This window comes from Ambystoma mexicanum, chromosome 14 (genome assembly GCF_040938575.1).
Source record: "Ambystoma mexicanum isolate Mex_15411 chromosome 14, UKY_AmexF1_1, whole genome shotgun sequence".
NCBI lineage: Eukaryota > Metazoa > Chordata > Amphibia > Caudata > Ambystomatidae > Ambystoma > Ambystoma mexicanum.
In genome coordinates this window covers 139,021,158-139,040,880 of record NC_090940.1, presented here as the reverse complement: position 1 = coordinate 139,040,880, position 19,723 = coordinate 139,021,158, and the positions used below count along the sequence as shown (strand labels likewise).

The 19,723-nt window shown below is 48.0% G+C and overlaps 1 protein-coding gene across 3 annotated transcripts in view; it reads right to left on the bottom strand.

The window, feature by feature from the left end:
* Positions 1-237: 237 nt before the first annotated feature.
* PACS2 (phosphofurin acidic cluster sorting protein 2) overlaps positions 238-19,723 on the bottom strand; it is a 1,334,790-nt gene continuing 1,315,304 nt past the window's right edge. For all 3 annotated transcript variants that reach the window (XM_069638734.1, XM_069638735.1, XM_069638736.1), the window contains one exon: positions 238-513. In XM_069638734.1, the coding sequence (XP_069494835.1) occupies positions 395-513 (119 nt within the window). In that variant the 3' untranslated portion in view covers positions 238-394. The remainder of the gene's footprint in view (positions 514-19,723) is intronic.

Here is a 19,723-nt window from a genome sequence, read left to right as displayed (position 1 = left end):
CTTAGAGGCTCAACACCCAATCATAGAAATAAATGTCAAAAAACAACGGTTCAGTTAATAAGCAGTGCAGTTATTCAGTTATCCACTCAGGTTCCCCCCATCCTTCGGGGGAGGGGCTTAAATTATGTTCAAGTTACCGGCGCATCTTCTACACTTAAGACTTTTTTTTGCTTTTTTTTTTAAAGGGTTTCCTTCCCTTGTAGTAAAATTAATATAAAAAAGTAATCCAAGCATAGCTTTAAATAAATCTGCACAATAATAATAATAATAATAGTAAAAAACAACATTGCAGGTGGTTTCAATTAGAGAAAATTGTTGGCACTCTTTTACTGGCGCCCAGTGGTCCAGTCCTCACAAGAAAAACGTCTCCTTTGCGCGTCCTCAAGTGAAAACGCTAGAAGTTGGATTTGGAGTGTCCGAATATACATATTGGAAGGTGCTTCACGTGCGAGGACCACTGAGCTGCAAGCTGGAAAAACTTGACATCGTTCCATTCCACACCATCGATCATAACTGACAAAGAAAGAAGAGAAAACATGAATCCACAGAAGTCCAAGTAGCCAATGGATACAGCCTGAACACCCCAATTCTCTTATTCCGTCATGAGCAATCCTGAACTTGAAGCCCGGAATGGAGTGTTGTGGGCATTGAAACCACTAGACTTGGCATATGAAAACGTCAGAGCTCGGCAGGCAATTGAACAGCATATGTTTGGTAAAGAAGGGCCCAAAAGAGCAGAGAGGAAGAGGAGGAGGAGGAACAGAACTTTCAGAGGACGAAGAAGCAGACCTCGGGAGATACGTGGACACTATGGCTCAGAGGATAACTGACTGGGCTTGTGGAATGAGAAAGCAGCCAGGCCTGGTTGAAGTACTGTACAAGATACTGGATACAAGAGCAAATCATGGTATGGAGGACAAATAAATAAAAAAGGGTCAGATTGTACTAATTGGGATGGGAAACACTCTGTAGTTGGAGGTTTTAGGGGGGTAGACATCTAACGCAAACAGCCTAAACGGGTCTGGGAACAAAAAGAGGATGACGGGAGTGAGAGTGGAAAATAGAGGATGTCCTGGTCCCCTTTTACTGGGACTCCACCACAAAGCAGGGGTCAGCCAAGAGAAGAAATGCCTAAGGGCCAAATCCCCCTTTTTCAGAGAGCCTGAAAACAGACCCAAAAGTCCATGTTGGGAAAAAACAAACATTGATCCATAAGCAGTTAGCATTACACACAATATTTCAAAAACATACTATTGCAAACCATCCTGCAATGATACAATGTTGCCAGTTTGCAGTTTTTCAGGAACTTTGTGATCCACGAATGATGCATACTTAGCCAACAATCTACCAGCAGAGCATTCTCTCAAACAGGATAAAAAGTTGTAATTTCATCAAAAACCAGAGTTCTTTTCACATTCAGAATTGCTAGAGAGATTTAAGGTTTCCACGCCAGGGAAGTAGGGGATCAGTTTCCTTCCCAGGTCATGATATGCCGTAATAGGAAGAGGGAAGTGAATTCCAAGATGGTGGACAGGCCAGAGAAAGGCTTGGCCACCCTCTATACTCCAAAGTAAGCTCAGGTGGCCGTAGGTTAAACAGCCAATCGTCGCCCTTCACCAATATGAGGACACAGGGGCAAACCCTTAAAAACAGCATATGCCATGTAGAGCGAACAGAGCCCTGCGAAACCCAGAGACCCCAGTAAGTCAAGGTGGGTGTTTGGAGTAGGAGCTTGAGAGGAGACAGGAGTTCATTTGGAACTAGTAAGAGGAGGAGTCTACTAGTTAAGAAGTATTTTCAGAATCAATCCTGGGGGTGGATTCTGAGAGGCCAACATATGAAATGATCTTCATGATGATTCAGGTTCTGTTAGTCCTTGCTCTGCCTCCTTCCTCTGCCTCCTTGCTCTGCCTCCTTCCTCTGCCTCCTTCACCTCTGCTTGGGAAAGCCTGCATCCACAGGCGGGTCCGATAAAATCTGGCTACAAAAGACAGCCGTCACTTTAAGAACATGCAAAGTTTTGGAATTCCTTTACACACGTGCGTCCCTCCCTGCACCAATCCCACATCACCACACTCAGTTCCCTTACATTTTTTCTCTATTCGCCTACGGGCAGTTGTGGTTAACTATATGCTTTATGGGGGATGTTTGGGTGGGTGTTGTGAAGGAGGGAGAGCAAGGACTAATTTTTATTTTTTGATTTATTTAATGTGTTATCGTTTACAAGTAAACCTTTCACATTCAAGAAGTACAAATATTTCAATTCATATATGCTTTGTGCAAAACCAATAATATCACAGTAGTTTACTACAAATATAAAATAAAAACAGTCAATGTAAATACAAATATACATACAATATACAGTATAATATATAATTTTAGAGAATAAAAAAAGATACATAAGTTTATAGTAATTAAGCGATTATCAGTTGACCAATTTAAAAACATATAGATTCCAGTATTACATCTACATCCAACCTGGCTTGATCTTTCTACCTTACACATATATTAAAAAATATATCAGTTCACTGTTATATAGTTATTTCCAGGAGGTTTTCTACCTTTTGCCAGACATTACACATCGTGATATAAACCTTCATATTCCTTGTGTTGATATACTGTGCCCAAAAAGTCATATCTTTTGTGGTGTTGAGGCTGTGTACGTATCTTCCATATGATCTAGTAAATATCTCGGTAAGACTGGAGCATTTTGACACTACGTGCAGTTTCAATAACCTCCTTATTCTTGCATATCCTACACCATCGATCATGCCATGGCATGTTGGTAAATAACACAGTTACTGACGGTACTGGCAGGTGGTTCAATCTCAGTAATAGAATGAAACGTCTGAGTTTTGGGGAAGGGGAAAGATTCAAATACTGCTGCAGTGTCTTACACGTATACAGCGAGTGGGACCCCGACTGGTACTTTTTTAGGCTGTTCAAATGAGCATAGTTTTTCAGCCAATCCCACAAATCGATGCGTCTAGCTAGAGCATATTTCATTTTGATAATATCGTGCCCCTTCCTCTGTATCCAACATATCTCTCCGAAAAGCACTTCCATGGTTTTTTTAGTTGACACATAGTGGATTCTTTGAGTGTTTCCTGCTGTAGGGCAAGTAGCAGTCTGTTGGTGGGATCATTGCTCATAGTGATGTACATTCCTGCTCGTTTTTTCAGTACGATGGATTTGACCTAGCTCCCGCCTAATTATTGCCAATGGTATACAATCCGGGAGACCCAATATTTTCCTCCAATATTTACCCTCTATGGTCTGCAGCCACTTTAGATCTATAGATAGTAGCGATTCCAGACCGTAGGTTATCATTGGAGCCAATACCTGATTATATAACTGACGGGCAGCCCCAACCGTGTATCCCCCATATTTAAGGGTAGAGCGATACACCATGGCAGTAATCTGAGCAGCTTTGCTGTTACGTACTTGTTTGCAGGCGGGATAGCTACCCTTGTCATTAAGTTCAATACCCAGGTATTCATTGGCATATATGGGATCTCTAGTTCTTTTATCAGCAGCTTAGGGCGGGCAATTTTCCTGCTAGTATAAACCATGAGCTGTTTTATATCATGATTAATAATCAAACCATTGGTATCAGCAAATGACCAAAGTGCTTCTGATCTACGGAGGCCACTGAAGGTGTGATCGAGTATTACCAAGTCATCTGCATAAGCCAAGACTGGGCAGTGAGCAGACCCCATCATAGGCGGACAATTCTATACAGATTTTATAGCAAATGGCAAATCATACACAAACATATTGTACTCTAAAGGGGCTGAGACAGCCCTGTTTAACCCCTTTATTTTGATTTATGTACTTGGTCATATTTCCCTGCGTATCTAATTTCAGAGACGCACTAGTATTATGGTGTAATAGCCTAAAATAGTATAATAGGCCATCAGGGCAGCCCACTAGCTTAAGTTTTGCCCAAAGTCTTTCTCTAGGTAGAAGGTCAAACGCTGCCTTAAAGTCCACAAAGAAAGCATATAATGGGGTTTTACCTTTCGATCTGGCTCTAGTGCGAAGTATGTCCATGACAGCCAAATTATGCGCAGTGGAGTACCCTCGTCTAAAGCATGATTGAAAGTGGCCCAAAAGTTTCGACTTGTCCACCCATGCCTGAAGCTCAGCCAGCAATATTGATGCAAACAGCTTGCCCGTGCAATCAAGCATAGAAAGCACTGTATAATTGCTGGGATGCATCCTGCCTCCTGTTAGGGAGAATTCTCTCTTTAGGCTGAATTTCCTAACCTAGTGAGTCCCCCAGCAGCTTTGCTGGATTTCTGGAGTTTGTTTTTTTCTCCTGCCAAGAGTGAGACTCTTTTTCTCCCACTCTTGGACACGATTTATGGTGTTCCTTTGACTGTTAATGTGTTTTATGGGCTATGGGGTCCTTTACTCCATAAGGTCTCATGTGTTTTTACTATGAGTGTTACACAGCATCCTCCGTGCAGTAACACAGGGGTGTCATAGTGACACCCCACCATAGACTCCATACCCTGGGACTAACTACTGTCTCCCAGGGCATGTAAAGTCACCATTGGCTTTACTAGTCCCAAATTATTAACAGAAACCGGTACAAACCATCGTATTGTGGATGTACTGGTCGGGGCAATTCGATTGCCCCAGGGTCTGTTAGTCAAGGGGGCACATCTCCGTCCCCCCTGATAGAGTTTTGGCTGGTGGCAGTGGATACCACTTTTTATATTCGACCGCGAATATATCCCTATGGGATTTTCCCATTGTTCAAGGCTACCAACTTTAATTATTTAATTCTCATAGCCTCGAACATACCGCCGGTTTATTTATTTAATATTAATTCGCCGGTTGGTATTTTTTGCAAGGACTCGATTCTAAAATGGCGTTTGTGTTCTCTTCTGTGACTCCAACCCAAGTCGAGCCCTTTGTTCCACATTTTGGCGGGCTTCTCCACAGAAGTCTCCAAAAGTGGTGCCACTCTGTCTGGGCACCACAGGGGGTGTGGGTGGGGGTTTAGGCACCCTGGAATGAGTTACCTTGGTAACTCAAGTCGCACTCTTGTGTGATTGGCCCAATTGGTGAGCCGGCCGGCTCACCACTTAGCATGTATGATTGACAGCTAGGCTGAGTGAATGGGGGCATGCTGCATAAAAGCAGGGCTGTCGGGACTAGAACTTCAGAAGTCGCCACAGGACCTGAGAATCTGACGAGGGAGAAGCTGAGCCGACCTACCACGACGACACCACCGGTGGAGCCCTGCGGAACCGACTCACCACTTCCCGACTACAGAGAAGATCTCCCGGCTGGAGAGGCTTCTTCCCCTGACTGGTGGGCACAACCAGTTTACCTTCTTCTCTTCGCATCCCAGGCCGTCTTGTGGTCGAATTGCCTGTGCCAAGCACCCCGGCAACCGGATAGCCACTTGCCACTGGACCGCGAATAAAAGGACCGCTCCTTTTACCTGAGAACTCCGCGGCTGGTTTCTTCCCTGGCAGTGCAACTGACTCCTGTCTTACTCCCCGACGAGATCCTCTCTTCCCCCGGACAAAGCACCGACTTGCATCCGCTGCCAGGAACAACTGCCCCAGCTGGAGTATTCTCACCACTTTAAAGGTACCGTGTCCGCCAGGCCTCCCTTTCTAAAGATTGCTACAAGGTAATAATAATCCCTTAACCTTCTGGACCGGGCTGGCCGCCTTGACCTTCTAACTGGTCCCTTTCTTTTGGTCCAACACTTTTTTGAACCTTTGCAAGACTCTTGTGCACTTCAACCGTGTGACCTTGGACACATTTCGTTCTGATCCTCTTAAAGTGGATCCGGCCTTCTGAACTCTAACTTCACGGTTTTACTTGCCTTTCCCTCTTGTGTTGTTCTTATGAAAGTGTTGGGATCTGTTTCATATTATACTCTGCTTTTCTCTCCCTTTTAAAACGAATTAGAGTGCCATCTGCGTTAAGCGCTCACCGCTGTCTGAAAATAAGTGGGGCTTTACTTAAGACTTGTCTAAAATTCTTCTAAGGGAGTGTATATCTTTTAGTGACCGTGTTTTTGAATTGCTTACCATTAGTGCCTGTGTGTTTTTCTAGATGTGGTTTTAAATAAATAATTATATCTCTTTTACACCAAGTTCTGGTCAGTGTTTACTTGTTCTACTGTGTTCTTTTGACCTATTGTGAATACTCTGTATACTGCCTAACTCTTCTTGAGGGAAGTCCGACTGCTCAGCCACAGCTACCAAGTGAATCTGTGTGGTACAGACTGCTACCAAGTGGGTTTACTGCCAAACACCTGTAGTCTTAAATCTTTTGCAGTGGTCCCAGAGGGAACTGCACAGGTTTCTGCCTAACACTTACCTGTAACTCCATTTCTCCAGCGTAGGTATCTTTCATGGATTCACATGCTTAGAATATTCCCCATCGTCAGGCTGGGAACCCTTGGTATATTTATAAAGACCTTTCCTATAGGAAAAAATTTCGACACTTCGGTCTCCCATCTACGTTGTTTTCGAGCTGCGTACGCTTGACCCAATAGGACGTAGGGATATAAATAGCCCCGCCGCCGCGGCTCTCTTCAGATTTTAACCGCCAAAGTAGAGGAACATACAGAGTTTGCATTCAGGGGAGGCCGGCGGGCGCATGTGAATCCATGAAAGATACCAACATTGGAGAAATGGAGTTACAGGTAAGAAACTACTCCCTTCTCCATTATTGGATCTTTCATGGATTCACATGGTTAGAATAGATTATACAGCAGTACCCCTAACATGGAGGTGTGCAATGCAAACTAAAACTGTCCAAGCCACATATGCAGATGGGTATACGAAAAACCTCCATCAAGGTACACTAACAATAGCTAAACATATAGCATAATGACAAGAGTATGTATACCCTTATATGGGGCTTACCTTACTGAAACAGATGCCGAAGGACCGCTCGCCCCATCTGCTTATCTGCCGCATGTTGTTGCTCTAGGCAATAATGCCGAGTAAATGTGTGCGGCACCGACCATGATGCCGCTTGACAGATGTCCACCAATGGACTTCCAGACCATAACGCTGCCGATGATGAGGTGGATCTTGTTGAATGAGCTTTTGGGCGTCTTTCCAATGGTTTTCATGCTTCAGAGTGACAAAAAGCAATAGTCGACGACACCCAGCGGGCCAGTCCTTGCTTAGAAATCTGTTTCCCCTTCACCAAAGGTCCATAAGATACAAACAGTTGCCTTGAACGTCTAAAACCTTGAGTACGACTGAGATAGAACTTCAAAGCTCTTTTTACATCCAACGCGTGGAGACTTTTCTCCGCCGCAAAAGAAGCCGTTGCAAAGAATGTTGGAAGAACAATAGAAGAATGTTTGTGGAATGTCGCCGACACTTTAGGAATGAAGTGAGGATTGGTTGCTAACACTACCTTGTCTTTGAAAAACCGCAGGTATGGAGGATCAATGACCAATGCCTGTAATTCCGGAAACCTTCTTGCCAACGTAATGGCTACTAAAAAGGCAATTTTCCATGACAAAAACTTCAACGATGACATCGGCTTGAACTGAGCTTTCATTAGTGCCGACAGTACTAGATTCAGACTCCAGTTTGGTGGAAATTTCTTAGCTGACGGAAAGGTTCGAAAAAGGCCTTTCAGGAAATGCTTCACCAGTCGATCGCTAAAAAGAGGTGTTGAATGTCTTTTTCGAGTAAATCTCGAGATGGCCTAAATTAATTTTAAAACCTTTATTTTTGTTATTTTGGGTTAACACAATACAACTTCTCACCCACATTAGGGTGGAATTAACTAGGTGCCTTTCCCCCTCCCTCTCACCACATCGCACCCCTCCACCCCCACCCTGCGCCTTATAGTTCAGTAACTTTGCCAGCACCATCTGCACCGAACCAGTTTCTAGTTTTAGAATAAAGGGAGAGACAAGGCTGAATGACAGTGAGAACACAATCCTTATCTATTGAGAGTTGTCCGGGGAGGCCGGGGCATCCTCAGCCTCCTTCATCAGGAACAGCACCAACGGTCCCCAGATGTCTGGTGGGCGGGCGTGTTGTGGTAGTAGTTTGACAAAGTCTGTTTCAACATCCTGGCAATAAAGGATGTCTCTGCGCCAGGAGGAAACAGTGGGGAGGGGGCCTCGGCTCCAGGCCATGGCAACTCTTCTGCGGGCGAGTGTCAGCAGTAGACCTGCTAACTTTCTTGTCGGAGCAGCTAGTGATCTAGTCATTCCCAATAAAGCGGCTGTGTGGGCTGGTTGAACAGTTTCCCCGATGATAGCACCAGTTATTTCCAGTACTTGATTCCAGAATGGAGCCAGTTTGGGGCAGTCCCATGCAAGGTGAACGAAGTCGGCCGATGTTTTCCCACATCGCTCACATTTTGAGGGTGATTCTGGATGTTGTTTGTTCGCTTTGGCAGGTGTGTAGTATGTTTGGTGAACGAAATTAAAGTGGATTAGCTTGAGACGTGTGTTGAGAGCGATTTTCTGCGTTTGTTTGAGGATAAAAGACCAATCTTCATCAGAAATGGCTATTCTTAAAGACTTTTCCCATCTGGTTTTTGCACGGGAGTTGACGGGAGCCGTGTCCGCAATGATGGTTCTGTAGATTTGTGAGACCAGTCTTCCCTCTCCCTGTGCTTGTAGAAGCTGTGTAGAAGCTGTCAGGTCTGGGGTTGTCGTGGAAAGGAGTGCTTGTAGTGTGTAGCGTGTCCTGAAATTAGGGGTGTACCGAAATTCGGCTTCGAGTAATTAATCGGCAGAATTCCGGCTGAAATTAGCTATTCGGCATTCGGCCGAATAATTAATTAATTATTACTCGAAGCCGAATGCTATATCATAAATCAACTCTGGGGAATCTGACCCTATGGTAACATAGCCGCCGAAAGCAAGTGTGGCGCATTAAAAAATAATACAGACCGCAGGCTTTAAATGCAAAGCAGTTAAGCAGTGCTTGCGGCGCTGTCATGTTTCTGGCAATTCAAGATTGAGGCGAGCTGACCCATCACCCAGCGTTCTGGCGTGTTAAATAAGAGGAATGCCTTGGAGCTGCACAGCGCATGCCTTGAAAGACTGCCGTTTCACATAACAGAAACTTGAAACGCCGTGCATCCGATCTTGCCTCCATTGGCAATGTCAGGTTAGCAGATCCTACTGAGAGCGAGGTGTGTGACCGGGCCACACACCTCCTATACACTTACCAGACATTTTCATTCCACGCTGCTGGAGAGATGCTTAACTCTGCCTTGAAAACAATAGGGAACAAAGGCCTGTGCGTTCTCGGCTGCAAAGGCTCTCTCTGTATTGTGCTGCATATTCCAATGACCTCTGTTTTTACTTTAAATATTCAGAGGGCCTTTTGTTGCCCACCTGCAGCAGTAATTGAAATGCTAATGAGTGGGTCAGCCTCTCTTTGCATCACGTGTTAAGGGAGGCTGGTCCCGACATTTGTAGCAGTATTTATCACCGCTGGCCGCGCACCTTATTGTACATGTAAATAGATGTTTTCCCGTCAATGGCTCACACCCTTGGCTGTCTGCTTCTAAGAGTGGACTTGGGTGGGGGTTTCGCTGAATGCAGAGCTGAGCTGGAGGGACCAGCACACGAGAGCAGCAGCCACACGCCCACACACCCCATGAATTATTGATGGCCATCTCTGCACTACTGCCTGGATCTGGACGGGACAGCCTTGCAGTGCTTTGGGTGAAACAGGCACATTTCAGGAGCCTGCAGATTTGTTTATTTTGTATTTCTGTGTTGCTGGCAGTAAATCACACAGGCCAACTGGGATGTTCAAGTTGAAAGTGGATGAGGAGGCAGAGCCACGTTGCTCTGTGGATTTGCACTGCCCCCCACCGTCACCATCCATCCCGCAGACTCTGCCAACATATGAAGCATTCATGCCTGATACTCACTCTTGCCGGTCTGTGTGCATTGATCCTGGTATCATGTCACTCGATGCCACAGCCCCCCCGTCTGTCTCGTGGCAGCCTGTAGCAGGGCACCCGAAGGGACCCTTCTGGACTGTGCAAGCATGCAAAGCTTGGGTTTTTGCAGCATGCACGTGGGATATGGGACTGGAGTACGGGTGGGTATGGCATTTGGCGCTCATTTTGGCGATGCATAGAGTAAAATGCCAATGTCGCTGTTTTAGGAGAGGGGTGTGTCTCCTGGATACCCACGAGTGGGTTGATATGCACAATTGGTGGCCGCAGGCTCAATGCATAATGTAGGAATGGATGGGTGTGTGTGTGTTTTCCTTAATACACACACATCCACCATTGCACAGAAGCTGGGGTAGAGGAGGCGCGTTCATACTTTTTGGCAGCCACTGGGCTTTGCTTACACCTGGCACCAGTTCTTCTCCATGAAACAGCTCAGTTGCCTCCATTTTAAAATGGCAGAGTGGGTGCAGCCCCAACCAGCAGTGATTTCCAATGTGCTGCGCTCTCACCGCGGCACTGTTATGCATATCTTGACACATTTCCCGTAGTAATCTACTATTCGGTCACTATTCGGCTCCGGCAGAATACTTTTCTCAACTATTCGGTATTCGGCCGAATAGTAAATTTACTATTCGGTACACCCCTACCTGAAATACATGAAAATGTCCAATGATGTTGTGCCGCCTTTCAGCTTCGCCTGCTCTGGAGTTAGGAAGCCTTCCTCTGTGAAGAGATCTCCTAGAGTGTTTATCCGGAGTTTCTCCAGCCATTGGTGATAGACTTTCTCTGACGTTAGTGGGATCCCAGGTATGAATTTTGCAGGGAGGAGAGCCGAATATCTGGTTTGGACCTCATATTTTTGGGCTAGTTTATTCCAGATTTTGTACGTTGATAAAACTACGTTCATAGTGTCGTTGGGAACGGGGATCTGGCCAAATATGACTGCCTTTAGTAAGTTCGGAGTTGCTAGGGCCCGCTCGATCTGTACGTGAGGTCTGATAGATTGTGAAGAGTACCAAAAGCTAAGGAATTGCTCTTGTGCTGCCCAATAATATTTTTCCAGATCTGGAAGAGCAAGACCTCCGCTTGCTACTGGGAGAGTTAGTGTGGAGTGTGCCACTCTGGCCGGTTTGCCCGCCCATAGCAGATCCAGGACCAGGCTCTTCAATTTCTTCAGGAATGGTTGCGGTAGTAGTATGGGAATATTAGTGAAGAGGTATAGAAGTTTCGGTAAGATCACCATCTTGACTAATGAGGCTCTTCCCCAGAGGGTTAGCGGCAGAGTCTTCCAGCGAGCCACTTTTTCCTGCAGTGATTTTTTAACTACTTCATAGTTGTCTTGGAACACTTCATTGTGCTTTAGTGACATTTGTATTCCAAGGTATCGAACCCCGGACGTCTTCCATGTGAGTTGGAAATCATCTGCGAAAGGATTGGTCGTCGGGGTGAGAGGGAACACTATCTATTTCGTTTGGTTGATTTTCAAGCCGGATGCTGCCCCGAATCTGATTACCTCTCTCATGACTGGATTGAGATTGTCGATGGGATCGCGTATGAACAACACCACATCATCCGCGTACAGAGAAATGATGAGCATATGTGGGCCTATAACTAATCCCCCGTGTAGCCGCTGCTCTCGGAGATTGGAGGCTAGTGGTTACATCACCAGGGCGAATAGTAAAGCTGATAAAGGGTATCCCTGCCTTGTGCCGCGCTGCAGGTTGATGGTGGCCGATCTTGCCGCCCCCACTATAATGTTGGCTGTTGGTTTGGTGTATAGGAGGGATACCAGTTTAATGAAGCATGCCCCAAGACCCATTCTGGTCAGTACCGCAAACAGAAATGGCCACTCTACAGAGTCGAACGCTTTTTCGGCATCAAGTAGCAGCGCAATTGCTTGCTGGGATGGGTCTAATGCCTCCATGACGCCGAACAGTCTCCTAATACCAAAGGTAGTGTTACGACCTGGTATGAACCCTGCCTGATCTGCGAGCACTAGGGCCGGCATCAGGGGCATCAGTCTATTTGCAAGTACCTTTGCTGGAATTTTATTGTCAAGGTTTAGAAGCGAAATGGGACAATAGGATGCGCAGTCTTCAGGAGGTTTGTCTAACTTATGCAAGAGCACTAAGTTGGCTTCACAGGTGGTCTGGGGGAGGGTGCCTTTTCCCAATGCCTCTTTGTATACTGCTGCTGGGAGAGGAGCTAGGGTGTTCGCAAATGTCTTGTAGAATTCCCCTGTTAGGCCGTCTGGACCTGGGGCCTTGGAATTCGGGAGAGTTTTGATAACTTCAATGATTTCCTCTGGTGTGACCAATTCGTTGAGGGGTTCTCTCAAATAGGCTTCAACCCAGTATAGCTCGGTATCGTCTAGGTATTCCAACGGGGCGTTTGAGTTCCCGGCGTGTTTAGTGCTATAGAGGTCTTGATAGAAGAGTTTGAATTCCTCCGCCATACCTTCGTCGGTGTGTATTATGTCACCTTGTGCGTTGCGAATACCTTCAATTGGAGTCATCTTACGGTCAGCTCTTATCAACCTTGCCAGAAGAGCTCCCGGTTTCTATCCTTCACCATACTGCCCGACCGGATTGCCGCGGCATAACAATTTTAATTCTCGTTCTGCCAAAGAGTTACATTTTAGCAGCTCTGCCTTCAGGGTAGCCTTTATTCTTGGTTTATCTTAACTTCTGTCTTGGTGTTCGAGGTTTTTAAGTTGGTCTTCGCAGGTCTTTAGCTCTCGTCTGATGAGTCTGAGGATACCGTTCTCTTTGGCATGGCAAACTCCTCGCGTGAAGCATTTCAACGACTCCCATAACGTGCCGGCGGAGGAGACTGAGTCTGTGTTAGCTTCAAGGAATGTATCTCTTCTTTTAATTCGGTGGCGAACACCTCATCTTGCATAGCGCCGGTCTTGAAGTGCCAGCGTTGTAGCAAGGGTCCAGGATGGGAGGAGCAGAGGCTGAGGATTATTGGCGAATGGTTGGAAAGGGTCCTTGGTAGAATGTGGCATGGGCCACTCAGTAGTGTGCCATTTGTGGACGTGAATAGGTAGTCAATCCGGGAACTGGTGTTGTGCACTGCCGAGTGAAAGGTGTAGTCTCGGAGGTCTCCATTAGCTGCCCTCCAAGCGTCTTTTAAATCAAATGCCTTACATATTTCGGCTATTTGCAGGCAGGCTTTAGATTTGGGTTGCGGTACAGCTCGTGACCTGTCTTTAGTCGGGTCGAGAACAGTGTTCATGTCACCACCCCAGATTATTGTGGTCGGGCCTAGAGTGGAAAGCTGAGATAGTACCCACCCAAAATTGTTGGGTCCATCCACATTAGGTGCATAGGAGTTGATGAAGGTTATCTTCTTGCCTGCTATCATGCCACAAACCAGGACAGCTCTGCCCTCAGAGTCCCTTGCAGAGTGAGTTAGACGGAAGCTGATTCTTTTATGAATCAAGATTGCGACTCCTCTGGAGTAGGACGAGTACGATGAATAGTATCTATGGCAACCCCATGATTTGGCCCATGCATGTTCTTTTCCAGGCATTAGGTGAGTTTCCTGAACCATTGCCATGTCGACTTCGTGCCTTCTCAAGTATTGCAGGATTTTCTGTGTTTTGGACGGGATGTTACCCCCCCTTATATTACATGTTGCGAATTTGAATGGCACGTTTTAGGGCACATGCTGGCTTCGCTGAGCATTTTACAGTTGGTGTTGTCGAGGTGATCTTGGGTCTGACATATTGGTCTTGGTTCATGCAGTAGTCTGCTGGATGATGTAATTTCTCTGGTGGTGGAAGGCGGGGGATAAGGTCAGCGGGGGGCATCGGGTGGACGGCGAAATCCTCTGCCCCCAATGCGTAGCATGTGGCAGATCCTGGAGGCTCCAGGTGGACGGTTGCAATCCTGTCCCGTAACAATGAACAGCGAACGAAACAAAAGGCTTTAGAACTTTTCCCATGGCGCGGACAACCCCCAACTTGTTCGACGGGACCCCCCCACACTTGAACGAGGAAACAGATGCTGTGCTAGGGGCGCTTGGGGCACCCCCATCGTCTCTGCCCTGTTGTGTTTGTTATATTGATTGTGTTCCGGTTGCCTTATCGTTGTCTTCCCTAGTAGCCGCTCTTTAAGGAGGATTTCTGGGATTTCTTTCCCTCTGGGGACAGGGGTGTTGGGGATTATGCTCAGGGCAACCATTCTGATCCAGGAAAGTATTGGCTTCTTCTGGAGACTGGAAGAAGTGGACTCTTCCGTTGTATTGCACTCTGAGCCGTGCTGGGAATAGCATGGAATAGGCTAACTGGTTATTCCTGAGTCTTTGCCTGACATTGGTGAATGCTCTTCTCTGTGTTTGAACTGTGGTCGAGAAGTTGGGGTAGAGATGGATTTTGTCCCCGTCATGGCGAAGTTCCCCCTTTTCTCTAGCTAACCGGAGTATGATGTCCCGGTCTCTGTAATTAAGTAATTTCGCAATGATGGGTCTGGACTGGGCACAGGTCTGGATAATGGGATTCTGTGTGCTCTCTCGATCATGAACAGTTGTGAGAAGGCTTCACGGCCAAAGAGGGCGATACAGATTGATTCGACAAAGTCCTCCATCTTCATTTGGGGTTCGTGCTCTCTCACCCCAATGATCCGAATATTGTTCCGTCTGGAGCGGCCTTCCAAATCCTCACATTTGGCCATGGTTGCAGACATTTGGTTTTCAAGCCTGGCTACTTTGTTCGAGAGAGACGTGGCGCCGTCGTCTAGATTGGAGACACGCTGTTCGACCTCCGTCAGCCGTTCTGTGTGGGTGTCGATACGATGTTGTAGTAGGTCTACCTTTGAGGATAGGCCATCCATTTTGCTGTTTAAGCTGCCTATGCCTGCCTTTAGTTCCAAGAGGAGTTATTTTATTTCTGAAGGATTGTTCCCTGGTACTGGGTTATCAGAGCCACCCGGTGTCGGTTCCCATCGTTTTGTAGGGGGGGGCTTTCGGAGTAGTACCATTGTCAAATGTCAGCTTCCTCTGCAGCTTATCCGCTTTCCCCATCTTGAGTTATGAATAAAATTCGCTTGAAAAGTGGGAGAAGTTGTTTCACCAAATGGGGTCCCCGCGGTAACACGTGCCGGGGGGAGGGTTGGCGAGTGATAATAGAATGAAGGAGGATTTGGGCTGTTGCGCTGTTGAAGGGACCCAGGTGAGGTAATGAAGAATGTGGGAGCTCGCACCGTGAGTGTGGAGCTTATCTGGACGGTGACTGTTTGGCGGCCCTTGTGCTTGCTTAATGAAAGGACTTCCCTTTTAATACCTTACTTGTTGTGTTAGGAGCTTTGATTATACCAGCCTGGAGGAAGTTGCAGTTGCAGCAAGTTTATGACCCAGTAAGGATGCCGTCTGGTATTAAGTGCGTTGTTTCCCCGGCAATGGGGCTCAGAAGGATCCGTCAATTGCCCATGCCACACCGCCCGCTCGGGGGCGCGGGGTCCCGGCGCAGCGGGCACCGGGCTACAACGCCACCAGCAGCGGGGGGCCGTGCGGGCGACCGCCCGGCGACACTTGTGATTGTTTAATGTCAGATTTCCCTGTTAGTATTGTATGCACTTTGAATATGCCAGAATGGCGGAGATTGTTGTTACAGCCAGGTTATGTTCTTGTTTGGCGGCAGTCCGCAGCTATGCATCGGCACCCCCTCGACAATGGGCCCCTGGAGGAGCCGTTAACTGCCCACGCCACCCCAGCAGCAGGGGGCCGCGAGGGTCGACACTGGCGGGCGGGGGGAGCCCGTACAACCGGCGATCTTCTCCACTACCCCCGCCGCCCGTACCTTGATCAGCGATCCACCGTGTGGACTCCTCCGCTTCCGCCCTCCGCTCAAGGCCACACCCGGCTTCCAGGGCCCACTGCGGCCTGATGTGTTGGCCCAGCGGGGGGAGCGGGCCCGCCTCCACGGGGCCTTCACGGGACTCAGGGCGCCAGCGGCTCTCAGGCCCAGCGTCAGCGGGCGTCTCCTTCGATGACGGCGGACGGCCGATCAGCACCGACTGCCACAGGCCGCCGGGGGGGGGAGGTGCTCCCTCCGCGTTCGGCACCACGCTCGTCTCAGCCCCCGGGTGTCAGGACAGCGTCCCGGACCAGGATAACGGGAGTGTGGGTCCTCTCGATGCCGTGTGCACCTCAGGCGGCCCGCCAGGAGCGCATAGGGTACCGGGCCTCTGCACTGGATGGGTGATGCCGGTGTGTGGAAAGGCTGTTTTTCTCCCGGATTTGGAGGAGGGAGAGACGGAGGGTTCAGGAGTCAGGAGCCGCTACCAGTTTAGCGAAAACAGGCTGGGAACCGCAGGATTTGGATGGATTAATTCAGGGCAGAGTGGGAGCTCAAGCCAAGGCGGCCATCTTGGGTGGCCCTCTAGCGCCCTCTACAATGAACTTTAATAGAGGAAAAAGCCAATCCTTGCTCTGCCAAGTGTAATAAATATGGCAGAATTTGCTCTGCTTCGACGTTCAAGGGGTCTACCCCCGGATGAACCCTGCACCATATACAGAATCTTTTCCATTTACCTGCATACAAAGCGTTCGTAGATGGAGCTCGTGCTGCCTGTAAAATTCGTCGACACTCTAAGGGAATGTTCAAGTCCCCGAACTCTGAGAAGTCAGGAGCCAGGCCATCAGGTTGAGCGAGTCTGGATCGTGGTGCCACACCGCTCCTTTGTCTTGAGATAGAAGGTTCGAAATCTTCTGGAACCTCACTGGCTCCGCTATCGACAGTTGCAGTAGATCTGAGAAGCACGACTGTCTAGCCCAATAAGGAGCCACCACAGTCACCCGACATGGGTACTTGTGAATCCACTGGAGTGTCCGTCGGATGAGTGGAAACTGAGGAAACGCTTAAGCAAACTTGTTCGTCCACCGGAAGGAGAATGCCTCCCCCATCGATCCAGGCTGTGGCCACCTGCTTGCGAACCGTGCGCACTTCTTGTTCGCTCGGGTCGCAAACAGATCCAGGGGTGGATGACCCCATTTTCTGAAGACTTTCGCTAGCGGACCATCGTCCAGCTCCCACTCGTACAGTTGGTGCAGTTCCCTGCTGAGTGAATCTGCCTGTATATTCTTTACCCCTGGAAGATGGTAAGCCATTATGGTGATATTCTGTTCGAGGGCCCAATGACATTTTTTTTTTGCTTCGCTTGAGTGCGTCCTGGACCGTGTGCCCCCTTACTTCCTGAGATAGAACATTGTTGTTGTAGTGTCCGTTAGTAGTCTGACAACCGATGCTCGTATGCGCGGCAGAAAGGACTTCAGTGCCCAACGTACCGCTCTTAACTCCAACACGTTTATGTGAAGAGTAGACTCTGCTGGGGACCATTGACCCTGAACTTGCAGGGGGCCTAGATGAGCTCCCCATCCTTTCAGCAATGCATTCATCACTCCTGTTGCTTGGAAATCCAGCTCCTGCAGGGGCATACCCTTTGTCAGGTTTTTCGAGAGCTGCCACCACTGAAGTGCCTGCAAAAGATTGTGGTTGATGCTCAACTTGTCTGACCATAGGCCTCGACTCTGGGACCACCGGTCTGCCAGAAACTCTTGTATCGGCCTCATGAAGAGACGGCAATTGTTCACCAATGGAATACAAGATGCTAAGGCTCCTAGCAGTGACATTTATTTTCTGACCGACACACTGGTGCCCACTTTCCATTCCTTTGCCTTTTGAGTCAGTTTCTGAATTCTTTCCACTGAGGGCCTCACTAGCACCGATTGGGTTTGGAACTCTGCGCCCAGAAAGATTTCTCGAAGTTGATCGCAAACCCCAAGCATTTCAGAAGTTGCATGGTGGCCTTTAGGCTCGCTTGAGTTATGCCCACAACGAGCCTCTTATCAGCCAATCGTCCAGATACGGGTAAACATGATGACCTTTTCTTCGCAGCCACGCTGCAACTGGAGCCAAACACTTTGTGAATGTCCTGGGAGACTACTTTAGTCCGAAAGGAAGTACTTTGAACTGGTAATGGTTCCGACCGACTACGAACCTCAAATGTTCTATGTCGTCGACGCACCGGTATATGAAAATATGCGTCCTGTAGATCTGACGACGCCAGAAAATCTCCCGGCTGTACTGATAGGATGACCTCTTTAGGGTCTTGTTGAGGGTCCGAAGGTCCAGAATGGGTCACCACTTGCCGTTGGGTTTTTTCACCACGAAGTAACGAGAGTAAACTCCCTGACCCCTCTCGGCCACTGGAACAAATTCTATAGCCCTTTTCTGCAGCATAAGTTCCACTTCTTGATGTAATATGCGAAGATGGGCTTGCGCCGAATACATGGGTGGAATTTGTGACGGCATTTCCTTGAACTGCAATGTGGCCTAGTTTTATCATGTCCAATCCCCAGCGGTCTGTTATACTTTTCTATTCATCGACGCAACGGGCCACCCTTCCTCCCAAGACGTCCTGTAACATGTCATTGTTGTGCTTTGGCTGCCTGTCCTTTGTTGACAATGAATATCCTCTTCTTCTCGAAGCCTGGTAGTTTCGGCCTCTTCGCGTTGGGTGGACTGCCCGTCTATAACCTTGCGAGGCGTATGATGGCCTGCTGAAGTTTCAGTCTCTCGATGCAGTAAAACAGGAATTTCCTGATGCTACGCGGAAGGGCCGAAAAGATCGAAAAGCTCTTCCACTTTGTAGGGCTCCTAGCGACCTGGCCGTATCTGTATCCTCTTTCATACCTTTCAAGGCCTTGTTGACTTTCTCTCCGTACAGTTGATCACCCTCACAGGGCATATCGAGTACCTTGTACTGAACTTCCGGGCTGAAGTTAGTACATTTCAGCAAGGCTTGCCTTCTCAAAACCACTCTGTTTATTTGCTTAAACCTGGACTCCGCCAAATCCACTGCAATGTTAATCGAGTGGTTCGTCGCTTATTCCCCCTCCCGGACCAGTAACATGGCTGACTTTCTATGTTCTTCGGGAAGGTGTTCTAGGATAGGGGCCAAACGATGCCACATTGCACTGTCATGTCTTGGCATAATTGCCAGCGAGTTAGCTGCTTTAACCGTTGTCGCTCCTACGGGCAGAACCTTTTTGCCAAACGCATCCTGTCTTTTAGCCTAGTTATCCAGAGGGGTAGAACTTTTGTGCTGCGATCTGGCCTTCGTAGCTGCTGCAGCCGACACCACTGACTCTGGAGATGGTTGAGCGGTCGAGCATTTAGGCGTAGAGTCTGGAGCCTTGAATTTCTTCTCCAACCTGCCCTTAATTGCTGGTTCTGAAAATGGATGATGCATGGACCTCAAACCTTCTTGCCAGACGTGGTCTAGAATGGGAACTGAGAAGACATACTTCCTTCTTTTCTCCATATGGTCGAACAAGAAGCACTCCTTTTCTTCTTCTGGGCTCAGACCAAATTCAATACAGGCTTTGCCCATCATCGCATGAAAAGCGCTGATGTCGTCCGGTGGTGATGGCTGAGCCGGGCTACTAGGTGCTTCCATCTCTGCCTCCGACTCCCATGTAGGATCCCTCAAAGGGGATGAGGATACCTCTGAAAAAGAATCTCTAGGTTCCGACTCTGAATCTTGTAACTCCCCTTCTTCCGGGTATGAGCGTGGTGGTTCTTTGCTCACTGGTCGGGAGGCTGGATTTTCCGTAACTCGCATAGAAGGACTCGGTTCGTCGGCAGATCTCGCCGGCATCCCCGAAGGTGCGTCTACGAGGGGTAACTTCTCATCCAACCGCTTCAGGAGAGACTGTAGAGTGGACAGCACTTGCAAGGATAATATAGATTGAGGGTTCAATAAAGACGACGAAGCATGGACAT